The following is a 21,867-nucleotide window of genomic DNA, read 5'->3' as shown; positions in this document are numbered from 1 at the left end:
AGGGACTTTGAACTGCCAAATAAGATGATGAAGAGCACATTTAAGCTCAATGACAGCACTGGCACAGAAAAAAAAACCCAGCAGAAATTCACTGTCAGTACAGGTCAGGTGAAGACTGAAGTAAACACAGGTGAGGTTAAGGCACAGGAGACAACACTGTTCCTCAATACCTACAATGTCCTAACATACAGACGTGCAGCAAGAAATAGCAAAGAAATAAATCAGGGTAAGGTACAATCCTGCACTGAAAACCAGCTATCAGCCAACATCACCTGTAAGGTAAATAAAATAAAGGTATTTTTCCTGACTCCTGTGACTACCAATTTGATAAAAGAGAAGCTCAAATATTTAAATAAATCATGACCCAATGCCAACCTTTGTCCACAGGATGTTATTTCCTCTACTACAAGTAGTACCTGAATGAAAATGAGGTTTAGTACTTGCTACTTGAGTATTCAGTGACATGGAGGTTTTACCTTGCAGCTCTTGTCAACTCCTCCATATCTAAAACTTAGGACTTGAAAATCAACTGAGACTTTACCAATTTGCAAAATAAAAACTCTCCAGCTGCAAAATGATTACCAAATCTGTAAGTGATATTAAATAGAACCCAAATGCAGCCCAAAGTCAACCTATCAAATCTACAGTTTGTAACCAACAAGAGAAAGTTTCCCAAGTACTTAAACCCCACTGTCTTTACCAGAAGGTGATGAAGACATTTCACAAGTACTGCTATTACTTTCTTAAAAATTCAGGAAACACCCTGAAAATATCATTATAGTTAAGTACCTTTTTCCAGGTGGATCTCATTTCCTTGCTTCATATTATCATGTGGATTACTTTTACTGGAAGTGTGAGTTTGTGTGACTGATATGTCTGAAACACCAAATACATTCATGTCAAGTGTCACCCCACAATGTTTCACTGATGAAGGGTGAAGATGGCAGAATCTGGGCTCCCATATCTGACTAAGCTTCTCAAAAAAGGCAGAATTCAAATATACCAAACCTTACTTGAGATCTGTGGATTCTCCACCCCTGGCAGTGTTCCAGGCCAGGCTGGATGGGGCTTGGAGCAACCTGGTCTAGTGGAAATTCTCCCTGCCCATGGCAGGAGGTGGAACAAGATCATCTTACATATCGTTTCCAGCCCAAACCATTCTGTGGTTCTGTGATCTCTGTTCCAGACCTAGAAGTACTTTTGTCCTTCAAAGAACCTCCATATCACTCTGAGCACAGAGTGAGTTGATACTTGACTCAGCCCTGAGCAAGAAGGTGGCCAAGGCTCCTATGAATGATGAGCTGCCACAGCAGCTGCAGAGTCTTTCTGATTGCAATCTGTGATCTATGAGTGCTTTTATGACCCACCAAGCTTCATCCACTGCTTCTTCAGCACCAGACTTATCACCACAGTCAGTCTGGCACCTGAGGCAGAGTGTGACAACTGCCTGCACTGAATTACAGGAAAGAATGAGCTTCTTATCCTGCAGGTACCTCCCGTTTTGGGCAGCAGAAGGAAAAGGAGGGTGGCCCTCGAGCTGTGCCTTTTGAGAACAAGACATTAAAGAGACACTAAAGCATCTCCTCTGTCTTCTCATTGATTTTTAGCTTTATCAGTCTTTTTCTACAGCCTCAATACCTCCACATTTAAAGCCAGACACACTGTTAAACACAGCTCTGTTAATAACTGAGCATCTCACTTCATTTCACAGAACAGTTTTACATCCACACTGGGCCAAGGCAACATCACAAGATGCCTCACACCTTCTCCCTCTTATCCAGAGACATCAAACTCTGCTGAAGGATTACACCAAGGCTGGATCAGCTTGGACAACTCCAAGCACAGCAAACTGTGACAGGGCTTGAAAGAGACAAAAAAAGCACTTTTAAAAAACTATAGATCTATTAAGAGCTCTTACCTGTATCTTTATGGGCCAAGTGAAATTGCTGACATAGACGAAGAATGTGATGTTCGGATTGTTGCGGAAGTCAAATTTCTCATTGGAGAAACTGTCCTTGTATTCCTTTATATTGGTTTTGGAAACAACTGGAATTTCCTCCCCAGCCTGCGTGCCAGCTGGTTGCAAATGCAGCAAAAGAAGATATTCAATGTGTATTTAAAATAACAAACAAAAGGGAAAATCATCCTGAATTCTAATGCTAGAGAATTAACTATTCCCTCAAAAACTCCTATTTGAAGCTGCATTCTATTATCAAAATCACAGTGTGCCAAAATACTGCATCATTAAAAACCAAATTTGCACCTTTGATGCTTCAAAAATACACTATTAAGAGAGAAAACACAGTTCTTTTTAACATTTTGCCTCCTCCCCCAGGCCCAGAGTTAAAGAACATTACAGAACAAGTACACAGGTTAAAAAAAATAAATCTATTTTCACAACTGAATTGGCATATGTCAGAAATTCATAATTGAAACAAGCTAACAAGCAACTTAGATCATCCTCAATTTACCTGCAAAACTTGTGGACCAAGTAATGTTGAGGTTGAAGTTTTTCGATGCATTGATGAACATGTCCAGGTCTCTGTTTTGCTAAGGGAAGGAAGCAAAAAAGAAACCTCATTTTTAGGAGAAGCAATTTCACTGTGCTGTTTCCTAGGAAATCTTTGCTACAAAAAAGTATCTTGGAATTTGTTTTTTATGGGAAGAAAATACATCAAGAAAACATATATGCTATATTTTCTGAAAGCAGTATTCTCTTGCTCAAGGAAAACATCATAAGGAATAAAACAAGCCAAGTGCATAGAATATCACAAGAAGAATTGAGACACAAGATTTGGGGTGAAAACCAGTAAAACATCTCTGCCCTGTAGCCAGGCTGGGAGAGCTGGGGGTGTTCAGCCTGGAGAAGAGAAGGCTCTGGGAGACCATCCAGCATCTTCCAGTGCTCCAAGAGAGCTGCAGAGAGACTTTGGACTAGGGCCTGGGGTGCCAGGACAAGGGGGAATGGCTTCCCAGTGCCAGAGGGCAGGCTGAGATGGGATATTGGGAAGAAATTCTTCCCTGTGAGAGTGGTGAGGCACTGGCACAGGTTGCCCAGAGAAGCTGTGACTGCCCCATCCCTAGAAGTGCTCCAGACCAGGTTAGACTTGGCTTGGAGCAACCTGGGCTAGCAGGTGGTGTCCCTGCCCAGGGCAGGGGCTGGAACTAGATGTTCTTTAAGATCCCTTCCAAACCATTCTGTGATTCTATGATTATATAAAACTGGAGTGACTCAGAGGTTGTTCAAACAACTGAAAAGAATGAACTGTGCTTCCTTATGATACTTTACTGTGAGGATTTGGGTCTGCACAGCCAAGCCAAGGTCAGAAACCTCTGGTTGTTTTGTGGAACTGGACACATCTGCCACATCATGAGAACTGTAACAACTCGTAACTTCCACAGCCAACAGGAGACAAACAAATACCCAAATGATGAAGTTGAAAGGGAAAGTAGCAAGTTTACCTCCTCAGGTGTTGCTACAAAGTTGATTGCTGTGTAATAGCGATCATCCTCCTGGGACAGGCTGAAGGTGAACTGATAGTCAATGAGAAGAGTATCTGTAAGGAAGGCAGGGAAACAGTTATCCCATCTCCTGGAATAAAACAACTTCTGCAAAGGAAGGCATGATGCCACTGAAGGGTTTCTTGGACAACTAGGAGTCACCCCACTGCTACAAATGATCCCAACCTACATATGATCCCACATAAGTGACAAAAAGCTCTTGAAGTTGAGCCTAGAGAGGGGGGAAAGAGGCAGCTTATATTTCCCAGGCAACAGCCTCCAGCCTTGACCTAAATCAAACTTCATACCTAAACACTGTATAAAACATGCCAAGACATTTACTTTTTTCAGTCTGCAATACTGCTACCATCTAAGGGATAGTAGGAAAATTAATTAGATATGTAATTCCCACTTGGCTGGGGACAAAGCTCCCCCCATGAAAAGTCTCTGTATGTCAGTGGACTTTACTGGGAGGATTTCTACAGAGCAGTTGGCTGCTGATGGACTCAGCTGCCATCCTACTCCCAGATACTTCCCACCTAGGTATGCCAGGATCAGTTTTTGGTCTACCTGTGTGCCTTCCTATCTCCTGTGTGCCTAGGCTGGGAGATAATCACCAGTGCACAGACACTTCTGGGATGCACCTACCGGTCTCAGCATTCTTTTATTGAAACACAGGATTATGACTTCCTGAAGCCACGCTGAGATATTCCTGACAGTCCTAAATATGAAGTTATACACCAGGTGCTATTTTTCCCTTATTGCCACCTGGAGACCCCTTGTTGGGCAGACTCAAGCCAGACAAGCTGCTGCTGTCTATACAGAACTCCTCAGAAGAACCAAGAAATCTTCAAGGAGTGAGTCTGGATCTGTACAGCACAAAGTTCTTCCTGCAAGAGTTGGAAGGCTCTGATTTTCCCCACTTTTTGCCCACTTCACCACCCTTGCCATTTCAGCAAGGAATCTGGTCAGCCTTGCACAATGATTGTCATGAGAAGCCACCAGTGGCCTCGTGTGGCCACAGAAGCAGAACTCAAGCCAGCCAAAACCAGCACATTGACCATTTCTGTGTGGCACAAAATCACTATCTGGGACTTGATGTCATTTAAGATCCATCTCTCCATGCCTCTCAGGCTGCTGATTGCTAATATTTGCAAATAGAGGCTGGAGAATTCCTACAAAGCAATCTGAATCTTGGCAAAAGACCTTCTGGAACTGCATGGGAATCCAGCTGTTCACTTCAGAGCAAATGAGGCAATTTTGAAGCCTATGCTAAGAGGGGCCAGAATTTAAAATAAATAGCATTTTGCACTAAAAATCCTAAAGGCATCACTTGGCTTTGGCTTATTTAGTATAAATATTCTCCAGAAAACCAGATTTCATCCCAGTCACATGAAAAACATTCCAGAGCTGGTTCACAAGATCCCATCATCACACAGACCTTATCAAGAGAAGTACTTTTGTTCTCTTTAAACAATACCTTCAAGAACACTGAAGTTGTTTAGAACTATTTTTTTAGCCCTTCCCTTAATCCTCCACATTTGAAACACACGCTGAGGCAACTAAAACAAGCTTTAAATAAGATATTTTCGACTTCAAGCACACTTTTTATCTCCAAACAAAATCCCAAGGGTACTCACAGTAACATGTTCCTTTAAGTGGATTTCCCTGATATCTATTTTCGACTTCACACCTAAAAAGAATACAGATTTTTCAATAAATGGCTTCTTTTTTTTGCAGGTCTATTTATTCCCAGCCACTAAATATCAGAAAACACAACCTGTGCTGATAACAACACAGGATTAAAGATGAATGTCTGAGCTATGCTACTGAAGAAATTCCATATTCCTTGCAAGCCAAACTATATGCAGCAAAAATGAAACATAAAATTCTGGATATTAACCTTTGCATCCACTTGGAAGGTATTTATTAGCTCTTCACAATGGAACTGGATTAGCTCAGTCAAGAATTAGTTTCCATTTACATTTATGGCTATTCCAAGATCTATCCTATAAATGTTTACTCATGTGAGCAATGCTTTAAAAATAAACCTGGCAATGAAATTATTTGGAATTAAATTATTTCCACTAACATTCCACTAAAAGCATTTCTGTTATGTTACAGAGAAACCTTCAGCAAATTTGTTGCTCTAAAACTGCTCCATTAAACTGCTTGAATGTCAAAGGCTCATTTCAGATATATTTACACTCCCCCAGAAAAGCATCAGAGAGCACAGGCAGTAAAATCAACCAATTAAAAAGGAACTACTGAGGGATAAAGAAAAGTGGAGCAAGTCCAGAGGAGGCCATGGAGATGCTCCAAGGGCTGGAGCACCTCTGCTGTGGAGCCAGGCTGGGAGAACTGGGGGTCTTCGGCCTGGAGAAGACAAGGCTTTGGGGAAGCCTTCCAGCCCCTTCCAGTGCCTAAAGGGGATCCAAGAGAGCTGGAGAGTGACTTAGAACAAAGGCCTGGAGAGACAGGACAAGGGGGAATGGCTTCCCACTGCCAGAGGGCAGGGATAGATGGGATATTGGGAAGAAACTGTCCCCTGTGAGGGTGGAGAGGCACTGGCACAGGTTGCCCAGTGCAGCTGTGGCTGCCCCGTCCCTGGAAATGTTTCAGGCCAAGTGGGATGGGGCTTGTGGAAATAGATTATCTCTGAGGTCCCATCCAACCCAAACCATTCCACAATTACAAAACTAGCTCATCTTTAAGGTCCCTTCCAACTCAAATAATGCTAGGATTCTACATGTATTTTGGGGTGTGGGGGCATTATTTTTTCAACTCCATGACATTCGCAGTTGAAATGCTCTTAAAGATGGAACTGTTCAGGAAACCATTGTGTTTGTGATATCCCCCAGGGGCAGCACAGCTGGCTGCACCCCCAATGCACTCAGTCAAGTGACAGCAGGAAGAGAAGAACAGAGACATCATAAACACAACCATTAAAAATCGGGGGAAGTTCCATAGTGTTATGAGCACAGATGTTTGATTTACAATACCAAAGAGAAAGGAACTCACAGTTGACACTCATCTCCTTTGATTCCCTTGGTTGTGCAGAAGCATTTCCCGGTGTTAGTGTTGCAGACGGATGCGTGGCCATTGCACTTGCAAGCTGTAGAGCAGAGGAGGGAAAAGATGCAACACTGAATGAAGCAAGAGAAACAGATTTCATAGCAATTAAGTCCTTTAGTTGCCAAACCGAGATACAACAACAATTAACGTGCACATGAAAACCCATTTGGTGCTCTTTGCTTGCTTTGTGCTACAGAAGGCAGCCAAAAATAGAAGCCTGCATCAAAACAGAGTGAGTGCAGGCTCCAGGACTGATGTTTGGGAGGAAATCATCATCAGACTGAGATTTTTTGCCTCAAAAATTTATTTAACTTCCTCTCTCATTGTGAGATAGCAGTGGGGATAGCACAACTGGGAAGGAAAAAGCAGTATCTGGAATAATTTAGGGCTTGCTAAAACATTGCAGCCAAACTCAAAACTCTGGAGAGAAGAATTTGGAAAATTAAACAAAGCTCGTGGTGCTTTTAGGGCTTCTTCTAGAAAGAAATAAATAGGACTTGGAGAAAATCATGTCATTATCTACAACATCAATATAAAACATCTGGTGCTAAGAAGATGATGGCCATGTTGAAAGTGGTTTGGGGGAGATTTTAGGATAGCTTCAGGCTGGTCTGATGAGCTAAATGTGGTGGCTGAAGTAAATCAGCACAGCCCTAGAATACCTCAGGTTTGGCGTATGCCCAAAATAGAGCAGATCACACACCTGAGCCTGCTCGAGATCCAACCCAAGGTACCATGGTGAAGACATAAGGGAGATTTGCTTCACAAAAATGCTCCTGATTCAAGCTAAATGCTAATATTAATACACTTTGAGGCCTTTATTCATAAAGATGTAGAGAAGGAACATGCAAAAAAACCCCAAACCAATAAGAACAAACCAAACACAACCAGCTGTCTTTGATACCATGTTCACTAGCACCTAGAACATCCCAGTACCTAGAAACGGAGTGCCTAGAACCCCCAAACACCCTCAGTATCTAGAACACATAGAACACTCAGTACCTAGAACACCCTACAGTACCTAGATCCCTCAGGCACCTAGAACACCCCAGCACCTAGAACATCCAGTATCTAGAACCCTCGAGCACTTAGAACACCTCTCAGGACCTAGACCACTCCAATACCTAGAACTCCCAGTACCCAGAATGCTCAGCACCAAGAACCCTCGAACATCTAGAACATCCCTAAGTACCTAGAACCCTCAAGCACCTAGACCACCCCCAGTACTAGAACACTCAATACCTAGAACACATTTTCCTGGTGTGTAGGTGACTTGCAGGAGATGGTCTACCAGTGAAGGTGCAAACAGCTGGAGTTGTGCATGGAAGAGTCTACAGTGTAAGAAGGAAAAGAGTACACCACGAGAAGATCCCTCGTTTGTGAGCCCTCAGTCTGTTGGAAACAGGATGCTTTCAAGGCCAGAGCAGCAGACACGAGCCACTCCATGTACCAGTAGATTCTTGGACATGGAGTCCCATCCTGAATATTCCTGCCAGCCTTGGACCTTAAATTAGGAATCCTTCTGATGTCTCCTTTCTGTTGGCATATAATGGAAACTACAATGCATCAGGGACACTTAATTGTGCTTCTCAGATGCGGGTGAGTGGTTTCCTAGCAGCAACACGGAGCAAAATAGGAAGAGGCATAAAGGCCCATTGTGGGAAAGAGGAGACTGAATGAAAATTCGACAAAATAATTGTGTTCTGTGAAGCAAACACACTTTTCATTAGTGGCTTTGAAAAAAAAATAACTCTTAATACTATTGAGAATGTCTTGTATTTCCTTCCTTATGCTTTGCACAAGGAAAGCAAAGGCAAGTTGGATCAATATTCAAAATGAACATATATGAAATTTCTCCTCATTTTTCAATTTCATGTTGTTTAATGGCAGATTGCAGCATCTTGAGCACTAACACTCATGTTTCTTCCCCTGCTCTTCAGCCACATGTGAATTGAGAAGGCTGAGTACCCAAAAATCTCTATTTAAAACAACAGAATCTATTTATTTATCCATTTTCCTATGAGAGAATAATCACTAAAGGACTGGAATATACACAAAGAGACATTTTCTCACAGCTTTTCAAAGAAGTCTGGAAACAAACTACTGACTAAACATACCAGACACCCTCACTGGAGTCTACAAACAACCATTTCCCTCTGGAGTCAGATGCTAGAGCAGAAACCCCAAAATTCCTGGAAATGGCTTTTGACTGTGAAGAGTGGTAACAGCCTGATGATGAACCACCTTACAGTGAGTCTTCTTTCACCTGCTCCACAATCCACAGGTCACAGACTCAGTCAGAGATGGTCATGAGGATCATTACTCCTCTTCCTGCACTTGTGGTGGTCCAGCATCCCAACAGCAACACCATCATCCAGCTGCCCAACACCATTTCTCTATGCCACATGCTTTAGCTGCCCTCCAAGGCACCCATGAGCCATGAGAGGGGGGAACAAGCAGGCACACAGTGCAAGCAGCTCATGGGCCACCAGCAAAGGCTCCTTGGATGCATTTGGAAGCTCTGCCGCAGTCACAATCTGATTTCAGGCATAATAGCACCATCCCCCGGCTTGCAAATAACTCCCTTATCTCCCACCAGCATATTTTCATGGGAAACTTTAATCAGAAAATTTAAAAAACTCCTGAATGCAGAGAAAGCACCTTGCAGCTATTTTTACATTTGATGTGCTGCATTTCCTGCCCTTCCTGATTAACACTTCTCTACTTGGACACTTCCTAACAGCAACCTCTGAGGAGGATTTACCTGCTATTTAGTTATTATCTACCCAGCTGTGCCCACACCAGCATCTATGGAAAGGTCCAAACAGCTCTTTCAGGGAAATAAATGCAGTTTGTTAAAATGTTTTCAGCACAAGTGATGTAACCTTGTGCTGGGACTTCTTACAGGGGTCTGTAGCAATAGAACCAGGAGCCATGGCCTTAAACTAAACCAAGGCAGGGGTAAATGACATATTAGGAAGGAATTCTTTACTGTGAGGGTGGTGAGGCACTGGCACAGGTTGACCAGAGAAGCTGTGGCTGCCCCAACCCTGGAAGTGTTCCAGGCCAGGTTGGATGGAACTTGGAGCAACCTGGTCTAGTGGAAGGTGTCCCTGCCCATAGCAGGGGTGTGCAACTGAGTGGTCTTTAGGGTCCCTTTCAACCCAAACCATTCCATGATTCTCTGATCCTATGACTCACACTAGACAGTATGGAAACACAGGGATGTTTGAGCATCAGGCTGGAGTGTACAGCAACCATATCTAGCATGGATGTGACCATGGGTTCTAAAACCAGAGCAGCATACACCATTGCTCACAAATGCACAAAAAGAGTGGAATCGGCACATTATTAATAGGGAAGGAAGAAGGGACCATGGCTCAGAGGGAGAAGGCAGGAGCTGGCTCTACTGCCCATCAACCAATGCTTATCTGAAGAATTCCCCTCTGCAAAGTTTTTCACTGAACAAATGATGACTAATGGGCAGCAATCACCCTGGCTACAGCAGATAGGATGATGTGTTCTTGCTTTCCCTCTCCTGCTCCACCTCAGCCTTTCTGCCCAGCCTCCTGCTTCTCTCATTCTTCCCTCTTCCCAGTAAACAGCGTTAAACCCCAGCAAATGAAAACCCTGGGCCCAAAGCACTGGAGAGCAAAGCACTTCTGACATGAGCTACTGGTTCCATCAGATAACGACCGAATGCTGCTCCACAGTCTCTCAACACATTTTCTCATTTCTTTTTCAGGCATTTGGATGATTTCAGTCTGTCATTCATTATCTCAACAACAAACTATTTTGGGACAATCCTCATGTGGAAGACTCCAAAGGAACTTACTCTCCATTTCCACATGCACGGCAAAGCAACAGCTACCAACAGGCACGTTGTGATCCACTGATTACACCTGAGTGCTCAGTAGGATTCTCTATTTTCTCAGGCAACTCTGCCTCAATTTATTCGCTCCTGCACTTCAAATTATCTTCACTTGAAATGAGTTTATGAGTATCAGCAGTATTTAATCTGGCAGATAATGTTGGGAAATGAAGTGTCAGAGATGCACCTTCTCCTTTGTAACCTGTGATGCTCTGCTGTCTGTTGGAATTCCATATCCCAGATACTGCAACTTTGCTACTGTGGCTGCCCCATCCCTGGAAATATTCAACACCATGTTGAAACTATATGGTCTTTAAGGATCTTTCCAACTCAAACCATCCTCTGATTCTGTGATTAAAGCACTTGAGAGCACCAAACACATTACCTTACATCTGCACATCATCTCTCAGCTGGATTCTGGTACAATTGGTTTCCCCATGCTATAACACTACACATTTCACAGCAGTTCAGAACGATGCCACGGGGCTGCAGGGCAAAGCTCCAGGTCTTTCATGTTCACTTCTCAATATTAACTGTGATGGTCTTTTAAGGAAGACTTTTTCACCAGTTTGTTAACTGGATCTTGCACAACTGGAAGCCGTTCTTTGTGTCAAAGAGTCCCAAAAACACTTTACAAACTTACAATGCAATTTTAACAGGGTTCTCCTAATCCTCAACTGAACTCCAGCCAAATCCTCAGTGAAACATGGCAACCCTTATGAAGCAGACAATTATAACAATACACACACCACACAAATGGAACAGAAGGTGGAACCCAGATAAGCAGGAATTTGTTCAATACATTGGGATTAACACTGTTGCTTTCCAAAACAGCATCATCAAACACTAAAACACAGACATTTTTCAGTGCGGTCATTTTAAGTTTACAAAGGAGGGTGAAAAATCATCTTTATGTGCAAGGAAAGTAGTTTCAGTGTCTTTCATTTGAAGAAACAAAGATTGAGCCTCGCTTGCAGGAAAGAAAACAAGTGTTATCAGGATATAATTTGAGATAGCAGAGGAATAAGAGTGAAAAACATCAAAGGGCTGAGGACAGGATGATGCAAGGCAGCACTTACGCTGACATGTTCCCCCGTTGGTAGGATCCCCATAGTAGCCTGAGATACAGGTTTCACAGTGTTTGCCAGTTGTCAGGTTCTCACACTTCTCACAGATGCTCTCATTTACACACTTGCTGTGCCCATTGCACTGGCAGGCTGAAGGAAACAGGAGAAATGATCAGTATCGCTGCTCAAATTTAGCTCGCAGAGACCCTCAGGAGTCTTTGTGGTGCAGACATCCAAGTCTCATGTCTGTGTCAAATATCCTCAGTCCAGTGAGGGATAATTGTGGGGGCCTTCATAAACCGCACAGCAACAAGACAAGTACACAGTTATGCAGTGTGCATATATATATATACATATATATATATATACACACACACAAAACATGTATATAGGACTACTTGTATAGTTTGTGTGGCCCACCTGAGAAAAACTTGGGACACTGCTACTTAAGGCCTTTGGGAGAGGTCCTGAACATGCGTAATAACACTTGAAAACCATTCACACAACGTCCTGTGGTGACAAGTTCGAAAGCTTATCCACACATTGCTTCATTTTGAACCTGCCATCTAATGGCTTTGCTCAGTGCTCTCTTCTTACATTAAAAACATGTGAAAAATTGTTCCCCCTTCACATATTTGATGTCAGTTTTAAAGCTTGTGATATTCCAGAAGACACCTGGCTTTTAGGCTAAAGAGTTCCAAGGCCTTTGAGGTCTTTGCACCGTCCTTGCCACCATGTTCTATTCTTCTTTTTAAATCCATCCCCAGAGAGGTTCTTGTAGTCTGACTAGTAATAAATGAACTCAAAGAGAGGTGGATATTGAAACCCTCAAATTTAAGGCAACACACAGAAAACCATTATGTTTTGGACAGACAGGACTGGAAGCTGCTGGGGGGATGGATTTACAAAGAGGAATGGGGAGGAAAGGCTTTACCAACATTTCAAGTCATTTCATTCTATAGGTTTTGTGTCAAAAACATTAGTTAAAAATCACTCTGAGCATTACTAACAGTTAAATCAACCTTCAAAGGAAGAACTGCCTTGCTTTCAAACAACCCTAAAAAGAATAAATAAACGAAAGTTGAAGTCTCAGTAAGGGTTTATGGGGAAAGGAAAACTTTTGCTAGAGTAATGCATAATTAAGTTTTCATGGAGCAGATACCTGCACAACTCCTTCCATCTCCAAGTGTGTATTTCCTGATTCCTCTCTCCATTAACAGGAGGCAACACAGACACCATCATAGCCTTAAAAACTCTCTCCCCTTGCCCTGAATGGAAATGAAACAACTAAACACTGCTCCTTTACCTGGACACTGAATGAAGGACCAGTTATAGCTGTTCTCCACAGGACACATGCTGACATTCAGGACTGGCTCCAAGCTGTGTTTCCCTGTCGTGGATGGGGTTGGCATCTTGATGGGACCTCGGTAGGAGCCTTCAATGCACTTCCCCTTCCCAGTGTTGCTTGGATCCGTGCACCACCCACAGCCAGGCTGCTCCAGGCAGTGAGCACATGTGCAGTAGCCTGAGCAGTTCTCAGCTATAAAAAACATCCCAAAAACATGAAATTGTAGAATAAATCTGTTTCACAGCACAGGTGACAACAAACACAGAAGCCCTTCCGTGTCTTTTGTGACCTCAAGTATTTATCTCGCCAAATCTGTATTTAATCTGATAGTCACAGTAATATATGTTTATTCCTATCAGCATATTTATTCCAGAATGGAAGAGAACTATTAACAACGGTTCCATTAATCAGTGAGTTATGAAACAACACGACACACGGAAGGTTTTTCGACCCATTACACAAAAAGCAGAGGTTAATGTTCCCACTCCAAAACATCTCCCACTGATTTACAACGGATCTGATGACAGAATGAGCCATCTGGAAGCACAGGCTAAAAAACAGCTTGTTGACTTGCTTTGAGTCTCTTTTTACCACATGTTTTAGTATCACATGCTATTATTTCAAGCATTTATCTGAGTCAAAAAGCACAGAATACAAATACAGAAATAACCTCCACCTATTAACCCTTCATTTCTCTAATGGGATCAGATTTCAGGGGTGACAAACTCTACATACACAAAACTTTTTCTATTCCTTTCCCTAGACCATCTTAAACTTGATTTTCTAGATTTTTGATGTTGCAAGATGAGCAGGCTTTCCACCTCTATGTTTAAATTGACAATATTTGCCTTTAAAAAGGAAAAAAAGTAGTAAAAACTTTTTTCCCCATTATTTCAGCTTACTCATCTCCTGCCTGATGCTTCCTCCAACTTTTGACCCCTGGCAATACGGGAAGTTCACACTCTCATGTTTGACTGTTCCTGAAAGTAATTTTCTTCATCTCCTATTTTGCAACACTGAGCTACTACTAACTTGTCTGCTCACACTCAGCTACTAAAGAATTCAACATGAATAAAATAATGCCTAAATCTTCATTTAAATCTTTAGGCTCTTTCACCCCAGTCTGAAAATAAAAAGCAATATTCCAAAGCACCATAAATCTATTGCAGTTTGCTCACATCTACCTAAAAGGGGTAAAAAATAAATCATTGATTTAAAATAAATCAGAAATGTCTACTGTGGGCTGTAAGTAGAGAATACTTCAGGGTAAAACAGCAGTGTAAACCCTAATTTGGAACTGATAAAGCTAATAACAGAACCATGGAACGGTTTGGGTTAGAAGAGACCTTAGAAATTATCCAATTCCACCCCCCTGCCATAGGCAGGGACACCTTCCACTAGACCAGGTTGCTCAAAGCACCATCCAACCTGGCCTTGCTCCTTTCATTCAGAGGATTTTCAGTGTAACCCATGTGCACTTGGATGACTTCTACTACCAACACACAAGTCTCTAGCCCACCCATGGAGACACCCAAGCAATTACTCACGTGGACAGCTGCTCATGGTGTACCACTCCATGCACTGTCCATAGGGGAACGAGGCCACGTAGGCATTGGAGTCAACACACTGCTTCATGTTGCTGCACCACATGCACTCAGAGCTGCCACTGGTGCACTCCCCACACATGGTGCGCAGGGCGCAGGGCGTGCGGCACTGCTTGGCGCTGTGGTTGGCTGTGGAAGGAGGACAACAGTTAGTTCTCTTCCAGAAAGAATAATGGAATGGTTTGGGCTGGAAGGACCTTAAAAGTCATCCCATTCCAACCTCCTGCCATGGGCAGGGACACCTTCCACTAGACCAGGTTGCTCCACCCCCCCATCCAACCTGGCCTTGAGCACTTCCAGGGATGGAGCAGCCAACAGCTGCCCTGGGAAATGGTGTTATGAGTATGGTCTTTATCTCTCTGCAGGTCTGCTGACATGTTCCTTACTTATCCTCCCCAGCAAAGCACTGGGAAGAACTCCCATGTTTTATATGGGCACACTGGGATGTGTTCTAAGTTATTTGATCAGTTCCACACATAAAATGAGCCCTGAAAGCAGAACTAACTTAGGAGTTTTCAATGTAAGCCAATGCTTTATGATCTGTTTCAAGTGACTGCTCTCAGACCATAAAAAACAAGTTAAAGCTTAAACCCACTCAAAGTGCTGCAAGTGAAAACACACAGAATTCTGAGTTCAGGTGCCACATTCAGGACCTGCATCCTCTACTTCCACAAAGAATCATTTCAAGTGGTGTAGCTTAGAAAATATATGCAATCAACCAACTTTCTCAATACCTAAAGAGGCACTAATTGGTATTCAGAAATAATCAGCTATAATGGAGAATTAACAGACCAAGCCAGCTGAAAAGATATGCAGTTCCAACAAAGCTGGAAGACTTTTCCCAAAAGCAAATAGCTTCTTTTTTTTTTTTTTAAGCTTCTCATATCTCCTAAGTGTCTTGGGCAATTAATTTCAAACTTTGATAAAATCCTCCTCTGGCTACAGAGCAGGGGAAGGGAGAAAGGGAGTTCAATTGGAAAGTAGCTCTTCTTTTTTTTATTTTATTTCTTTAAACAGGCAATTGCTCCATACCATAATTAACCTAAATGTCACATCCAGGTATGCAATTTCCAGACAAATAATTAATGCACTTCAAGTATTTTACTGTTAACAGCGTAAATGTTGAGCTGGTTTGAAAATCTTCAGTTCCTGCATGAAATACCTCCACAAGACAATTATTAAGAAATACTTTTCATCAGCAAAGTCATGATACAGATGGTTTTCAATGGAAAAAATGGGCTCTCCTTCCTCTGTAGGAGGTCTAAATGCACCTCCTCCCCCCGAGGCAGGAGGTGTTACCTGGCCTTTCGCAGACGCTGCCGTTGACCTCATTGATGCATGTTGCTGCCTTCAGTCCCTGTTGGGAAGGCTCAGCTAAATACCCACAAAATCCAGCATCACTTGGTTCACCAGGAAGCCACTGGAGGGAGGTGTTGGTGAAGGGAGACATATCTTCCCAGCACCAATAGGACACGTTGATTTTCCTCAGTCCAACCCATGGAGTCAAAGTTTTGGGCTAGAAATAAAGGAGAAGATCGAATCTAAAATATTGTTTCTGGCCAGAAGATTCTTAACATGAAGATCTAACAATACAACTATTACTATTTTTGGCACACTTATTTTGGAGAGAAGCATTTTAGCTTATTGGGATAATATGCTATTTTACTGTTGTTATTATATATAACCATTATCTACTTCAAACTGGTTTTAAGCATGTTCTAACAGCATCAGGGTTACACATCACATGGTGCCAACACCAGCGTGTTTTCTTGTTACTACCAAGCATCAACACACAGTTTACTTAAAAAAGGAGTAACTGCAAAGCAGAACCTCCTCCAGCACTGCCACTGTGTCACACTGAGCCAAAGAAGCTCAAGTACCACAGCCAGGCTGGGTTTTAGGAAAGGGGTTTTCAGAGAATCCTGGAATCACAGAATGGTTTGGGCTGGATAGGACCTTAAAGGTCATCTAGTTCCAGCCTCCTGTCATGGGCAGGGACTCCTTCCACCAGACTAGGTTGTGCCAAGCTTCATCACACCTGGCCTGGAACACTTCCAGGGATGGGGCAGCCACAGCTTCTCTGGACAACCTGTGCCACCCTCACAGCCAAGAATTCCTGCTCAAAATCCCATCAATCCTTGCCCTCTGACAGTGGGAAGCCATTCCCCCTTGTCCTGTCATTCCAGGCACCTGTCCAAAGTCCCTCTGCAGCTCTCTTGGAGCCTCTTAAGGCACTGGAAGGAGCTTCAGAGATTTCCACGGAACCTTCTCTTCTCCAGGCTGAACACCCTCAGCTCTCTTTGCCTGGCTCCACAGCAGAGGTGCTCCAGCCCGCAGAGCATCTCCATGGCTTCCCTCCACTGGAGGGAGGTGTTTGGACTCTCTCCAGTAGCTCCACATCCTTCTGCTGTTGGTGCCCCAGAGCTGGAGGCAGCACTGCAGGTGAGGTCTCACCTGAGCAGGGCAGAGGGGCAGAATCCCCCCTCACCTGCTGCCCATGCAGCTGGGATCAGCCCAGGATACAGTTTCCCACATTACAAGCATTCCATATTAATATCCATTAAAACAGGCTCATAGTCTCTTTAGGATCACTTTTCAAAGGACTCTGTAGCTGGAAAAAAACCCCTGTAAATTAACAATTTTTTCTTCCCTGTGTAAGGATCTAAGCACTATTAGAGAAGGGCTGCCATGTGTCTTTAGGAATTTACTCCACACTTAACTACTGGGATATACAGAAACACCTGGAGCTGTCAGAAGCACATACTTTTACAATATCCAAGGCTTAGCTTCCTCTCTTTACAAAAGATTTAACAAACAATCTTGCTTAAATTGTACCTTACCTTTTGTTGGCTAAATTGACTCCCCTCTCAAACACTGTAATTGCTGAAATTCCACTTCAAAATTACAAAGAGAATCAAAGCAGGGAAGGTTCTTGTTTCAACAGGGGAATTTTTCTGTTAAGTACTGAAGTACATTCTACTCTGAAATGTAGCAATCCTATTGCTTCCAGCCTCCTATATAAAACTCTTTCTGCAGTGGCCTCTGGGCCCCAGGAGGAGTTGTTATTCGCCGGCCTGACCCAGGATTTTGGGAAAGCTGCACAGCATCATTGTCAGGGTTGTAGCACCACCTACACAACCTGCCCCGAACACCTCCCTGCTTCTCCTAGGGACTGGAAAAAATATGCATTTATTTTACTGATGCATGAAGAGGGACAGATTCCAGTTCACTTCTCCCTGGCTCCCACAGAAAAGCACCTGCCACTGAATCACACCTAAATAACTCCAGAGAAGCCAAGCAGCTCTGTGGAATAACAAGGCAACATTTTAAGCAGCTGCTTTTCTGAGGGGAATAAATAACTTGAAATGCTTTACATGAAACATCTCTGGTGCCCCAACGGGACCTTTATTTATAAAACATTGTGTCCAAGTCACGAGAGGCTCCTGCTGCAGTGCTGTGTCCCACCAGAGACACACGGGTGTGAAGCCATTACAGACAGTGATACTTCCGAGGCTCTGGGTAAGTTTGTATTTATCTTTCCCATTTACGCTCTGTACAATTTCAGTTCAGAAGCACCCAGAGGGGATGCTGAATTTCAGAAGAAAATCAGTCCTTTTGGGTTAAGAGGCAGCTCTATTGTGTGCAGAGCATACAACACCCCAGCAAGGACTTACAGTCAGAGCTTAGTTACTCAGGGGACATGAAAGAGAAGCACTCACCGAAGACTGCATCTTCTGCAGCTCCTTCAGAACAAACTCCACCTTCTTCTGGGAGGTGAGAGAAGCCAGTGAAGCACCACTGGACCTGCAGGATAGTTTGGCATGATCATAGGTCTCCTTTGCATTGGTAATCTTCAGGCAGGAGTTGCCAACCAAATGCCAGTTCGTTCCACAGATGTTTTCTGGGAGGGGAAAAGAAAGTAAACCCAGAGATGCAGGTGAGCTTCACAACGTTCAAAGTAGGCAAAGAACCATGGAAGAACATGAGGCAGAGTGTGCCCATGTGAGCAAGCAGGCCAACAGCATCTTGGCTTGTACCAGCCATAGTGTGGCAGCAGGACCAGGGCAGTGCTTGTCCCTGTGCTGGCACTGCTGAGGCACCTCCAGCCCTGGGCGCAGCTTTGGGACCTCATGACAAGAAAGACACTGAGGGGCTGGAGCAGGTCCAGGGAAGGGAATGGAGCTGGGGCAATGGCTGAAGCACAAGGAGAGGCTGAGGGAGTTGTGGGGGCTCAGCCTGGAGAAAAAGGAGGCTCAAGGGGACCCTCTCACTCTCTACAACTCCCTGACAGGAGGTTGGAGCCAGGTATGTGTCAGGCTCTTCTCCCCAGTAAAACATGACAGGATAAGAGGAAACAGCTTCAAGTTGTGCCAGGGCAGGTTGAGGTTGAGGTTGAATATTAGGGACAATTTCTTCATGGAAAGGACTGTCCAGCCCTGGCACAGGCTGCCCAGGGCAGTGTCGGAGTCACCATCCCTGAAAGCGTTAAACAAAACAAGTGGCACTTTGTGCTATGGTTTAGTGGGCATGGGGGTATCTAAAGGTTGGACTCAATGATCTTGGAAGTCTTTGTCAATCTCAATGATTCTCTGAACCCTTCCACTAAATTAAAACCTACAGCCCCATCCCAAACCAGTGTAACTTCCTGGTGTGCTCAGAAGTATTGATACATAATGAGACTGGAGGAGAAGATCTGTTTAAGGGAGCTTTAAATGGACATAAGCATTTAGTTGTCTCCAGTATGGAATCAAGCACTTATTACAATGTTGAATAGTAAAATTATTGTAGGAGGAAGAGGAAAAACAACGGAAATTAATATTTTGTTAATGGCTTAAAGCAACTTATTCACCCACAGTTGCTAAGGGGCCTTTTGGCAGGAGAAGCTGTTGTGCTAATCCTGTTCACATCGTGAACTTCCAGGATTAATCCCTGGTGGATCTTGAGCACAATCCACTACAGAACTCCTTACACTTTGTGATTAATTACTTCCCTTACAAAAAACCCTGATGGGCATTGCCAGTGTGAATTTCTGCAGAGCTGATGTCCAGCGCCAACCCCTTGACTTAGATTTAACAGATGGAAAAACTCTTAAGTGCCAGTTTTTCAGATGAGCTTTTTACATATATGATCGAGTCACCCTCTTTTCTACATCAAATTAAATACACCAAGCTCTTTATCTACTCATTAAAAGATGCTTTTCTCACTCTCATGGCTCTTCTCCAAAGTCTCCTCAATTTTTAACTCTTCCATACTAGTAAACACCAGACTCGGACACGTCCAGACTTACCAGAGCTCCTAGGGGAAGGCTTTCCATGCCCATGCTCTGTCAGCTGGTTTTTCCCTCTTTCTCTATGTTTTATTAGCTGCAAATGTTAATCGCTGAAGATTCTGTATTGCTCTCCCAGTTACTGGGATTTAAAAAACGTATTCCAAGGGGACTAATAATCAAATCCTGAGTTCCACTGGAAACACTCTTAAAAAGAGGTTTTTCCTTAAACACTTTAGGTGTTACTTGCCTAATTTGTCCAGTATGTGCCACTATGCTTTTGCACAATTCTAGCTGCTAAAATTAAACAGCATGCATTATTAAATCTAATATCTTGCAGCAGCCTATTATCAACAGCACTGCTTTTATCAAATGAAAAGGGAGAGATGAAATACAGCCAAATAATTATACAAATGATCACAGGCCTCTTCAGGCAATTGGGACTGAAAAATATTAGAGAAGACGTGCTGGATTTACTAGAAATAAAGTTTTATCCCAAAGCTGATATGATTAAACAACATTATTTAGAACAGTTTAGCAGTAACAAGAGCAATTTGGGGGTTAAAAGGACAAAAATGAACCAAAAAAACCTCAACAGTTTTTGGAGTGGGTGACTTTGTAGTTGTTTTCTTACATGAATACCACTAGCCCCTACCTGGCAAAGCAATGCACTCCTGATTCCTGGGTTCCCACTGACAGTTTTGATCCATAGCACAGCTTTTACAACTTGTCTTTTTGTTGCAGTAATAGGCAGGATTATCCTTAGGACAGTTCTCATAGACAGTAATAGGAACCTAAAAGAAATAGCACAGGTGAGTATCCAGTATCCAGCCAACATGGGCTTGTAACAGCAACGACTACAACACTAAACATCACAGCTCAGCCCCACAAAGCAATTTATATATCCCAATGCTGTGGAACAGGGCACAACCTGGACTGGGATCCAAGATGTTCCCCCAAGCCACCACCTGACACATCTTCCTTGGTAGAGCTGTTACAAGAGGGTTAATTTGTTTTTTGTAGGGCAAGCTCTATTGATATCAAATCAAAATGTGCCTTAATGAATAATCACACCATGGTAAAACCTGCACCTCTTCCCCTGCCTACAGCCACCGTCCTAAATTCATTGGAAAAACCCATGAAAAACCTTTGGATCAACTCAAAATAATCCAAACGTGTTGCATTTTAGAGCTAGACATGCCCTGCAAATAACCAAACAGGGACCATGTTACTGGCAGATGAAAACATCTGGACATTTGGTATGTCAAAGGCTAAATTTAAGGTACAGAAGTATTAGATGTTACCTGTTCCTCTGTGCAGTTGTTCTGTACTGAGACACACTGGTCAGTGCACCACTGGCAGCTGTTGGTGTTTGCTGTGCAGCTGTAGCAGTCTGTAATCTGATCACATTTTTCATTGTCTACAACTATTAAAGAAAAAAACCTGCATGACCAAAAAGAGGCATTTCCTGACAGAGCTCTAAGAACTTGATTATATACAGCACAAGATACAACCAAACAGCAGTGCCTGTAGGTTTCTGTTAGCAGAGTAATCGGGTACTTTCATGTAATGGAATTGATAGAAAATTGCCTTTATTTACAGCATTTAGTGCCCAAGGAGCCCTAAAACACACCACCAGAAAATGCACTGACACGTGCAAGCACATAACTAAGACACGGATGTTCAGTCAATGCCCAGGGAAATGATCCCAGAGGATATTCCGCAAGGACAGTGACCATCTCCCACCACAGCCCCATCCTGCTGCAAGCCTGGCCTTCAAGAGGAGTGTTTTCATGCAAAGCTTGAACTTTTCATTCATCTTTCCAATTATTTCTTGTCTGTTAATGCATGAAAATTTATTGTAGAGAGTCTAGAGGAGGGAATAGCTCTATGGAAGGAGCTGGAGCACGTGGAGTGACTGAGGAAGCTGTGGGGGCTCAGCCTGGAGAACAGGAGGCTCAGGGGGAACCTTCTCACTCCTTCCAACTCCCTGACAGGAGGTTGGAGCCGGGTGGGGGTTGGCTTTGCTCCCAAGGAACAAGTGACTGGACAAGAGAAACTGCCTCAGGCTGCACCAGAGGAGGTTCAGGTTGGACATCAGGAGGAATTTTCTCCATGAAAAGGGTTGCCAGGTG

General features: G+C 43.3%; 1 protein-coding gene across 1 annotated transcript in view; it reads right to left on the bottom strand.

Moving 5' to 3' along the window:
- Positions 1-1,367: 1,367 nt before the first annotated feature.
- ATRN (attractin) overlaps positions 1,368-21,867 on the bottom strand; it is a gene marked incomplete at its 3' end in the record, with an annotated part of 54,426 nt that continues 33,926 nt past the window's right edge. The window contains exons 13-25 of the mRNA XM_009075280.1: positions 21,037-21,158; positions 20,388-20,526; positions 18,186-18,367; positions 15,766-15,982; positions 14,410-14,595; positions 12,821-13,054; positions 11,527-11,664; positions 6,523-6,616; positions 5,142-5,194; positions 3,463-3,557; positions 2,472-2,550; positions 1,919-2,076; positions 1,368-1,543 (exon numbers count right to left, since the gene is read on the bottom strand). Coding sequence (XP_009073528.1) covers positions 1,368-1,543; positions 1,919-2,076; positions 2,472-2,550; positions 3,463-3,557; positions 5,142-5,194; positions 6,523-6,616; positions 11,527-11,664; positions 12,821-13,054; positions 14,410-14,595; positions 15,766-15,982; positions 18,186-18,367; positions 20,388-20,526; positions 21,037-21,158 — 1,873 coding nt within the window. The remainder of the gene's footprint in view (positions 1,544-1,918; positions 2,077-2,471; positions 2,551-3,462; positions 3,558-5,141; positions 5,195-6,522; positions 6,617-11,526; positions 11,665-12,820; positions 13,055-14,409; positions 14,596-15,765; positions 15,983-18,185; positions 18,368-20,387; positions 20,527-21,036; positions 21,159-21,867) is intronic.

Source organism: Acanthisitta chloris, unplaced genomic scaffold, assembly GCF_000695815.1.
Source record: "Acanthisitta chloris isolate BGI_N310 unplaced genomic scaffold, ASM69581v1 scaffold8685, whole genome shotgun sequence".
In the NCBI taxonomy this organism is placed as follows: domain Eukaryota; kingdom Metazoa; phylum Chordata; class Aves; order Passeriformes; family Acanthisittidae; genus Acanthisitta; species Acanthisitta chloris.
Note: the sequence above shows the minus strand (reverse complement) of the source record. Positions and strands in the feature narration are given on the sequence as shown.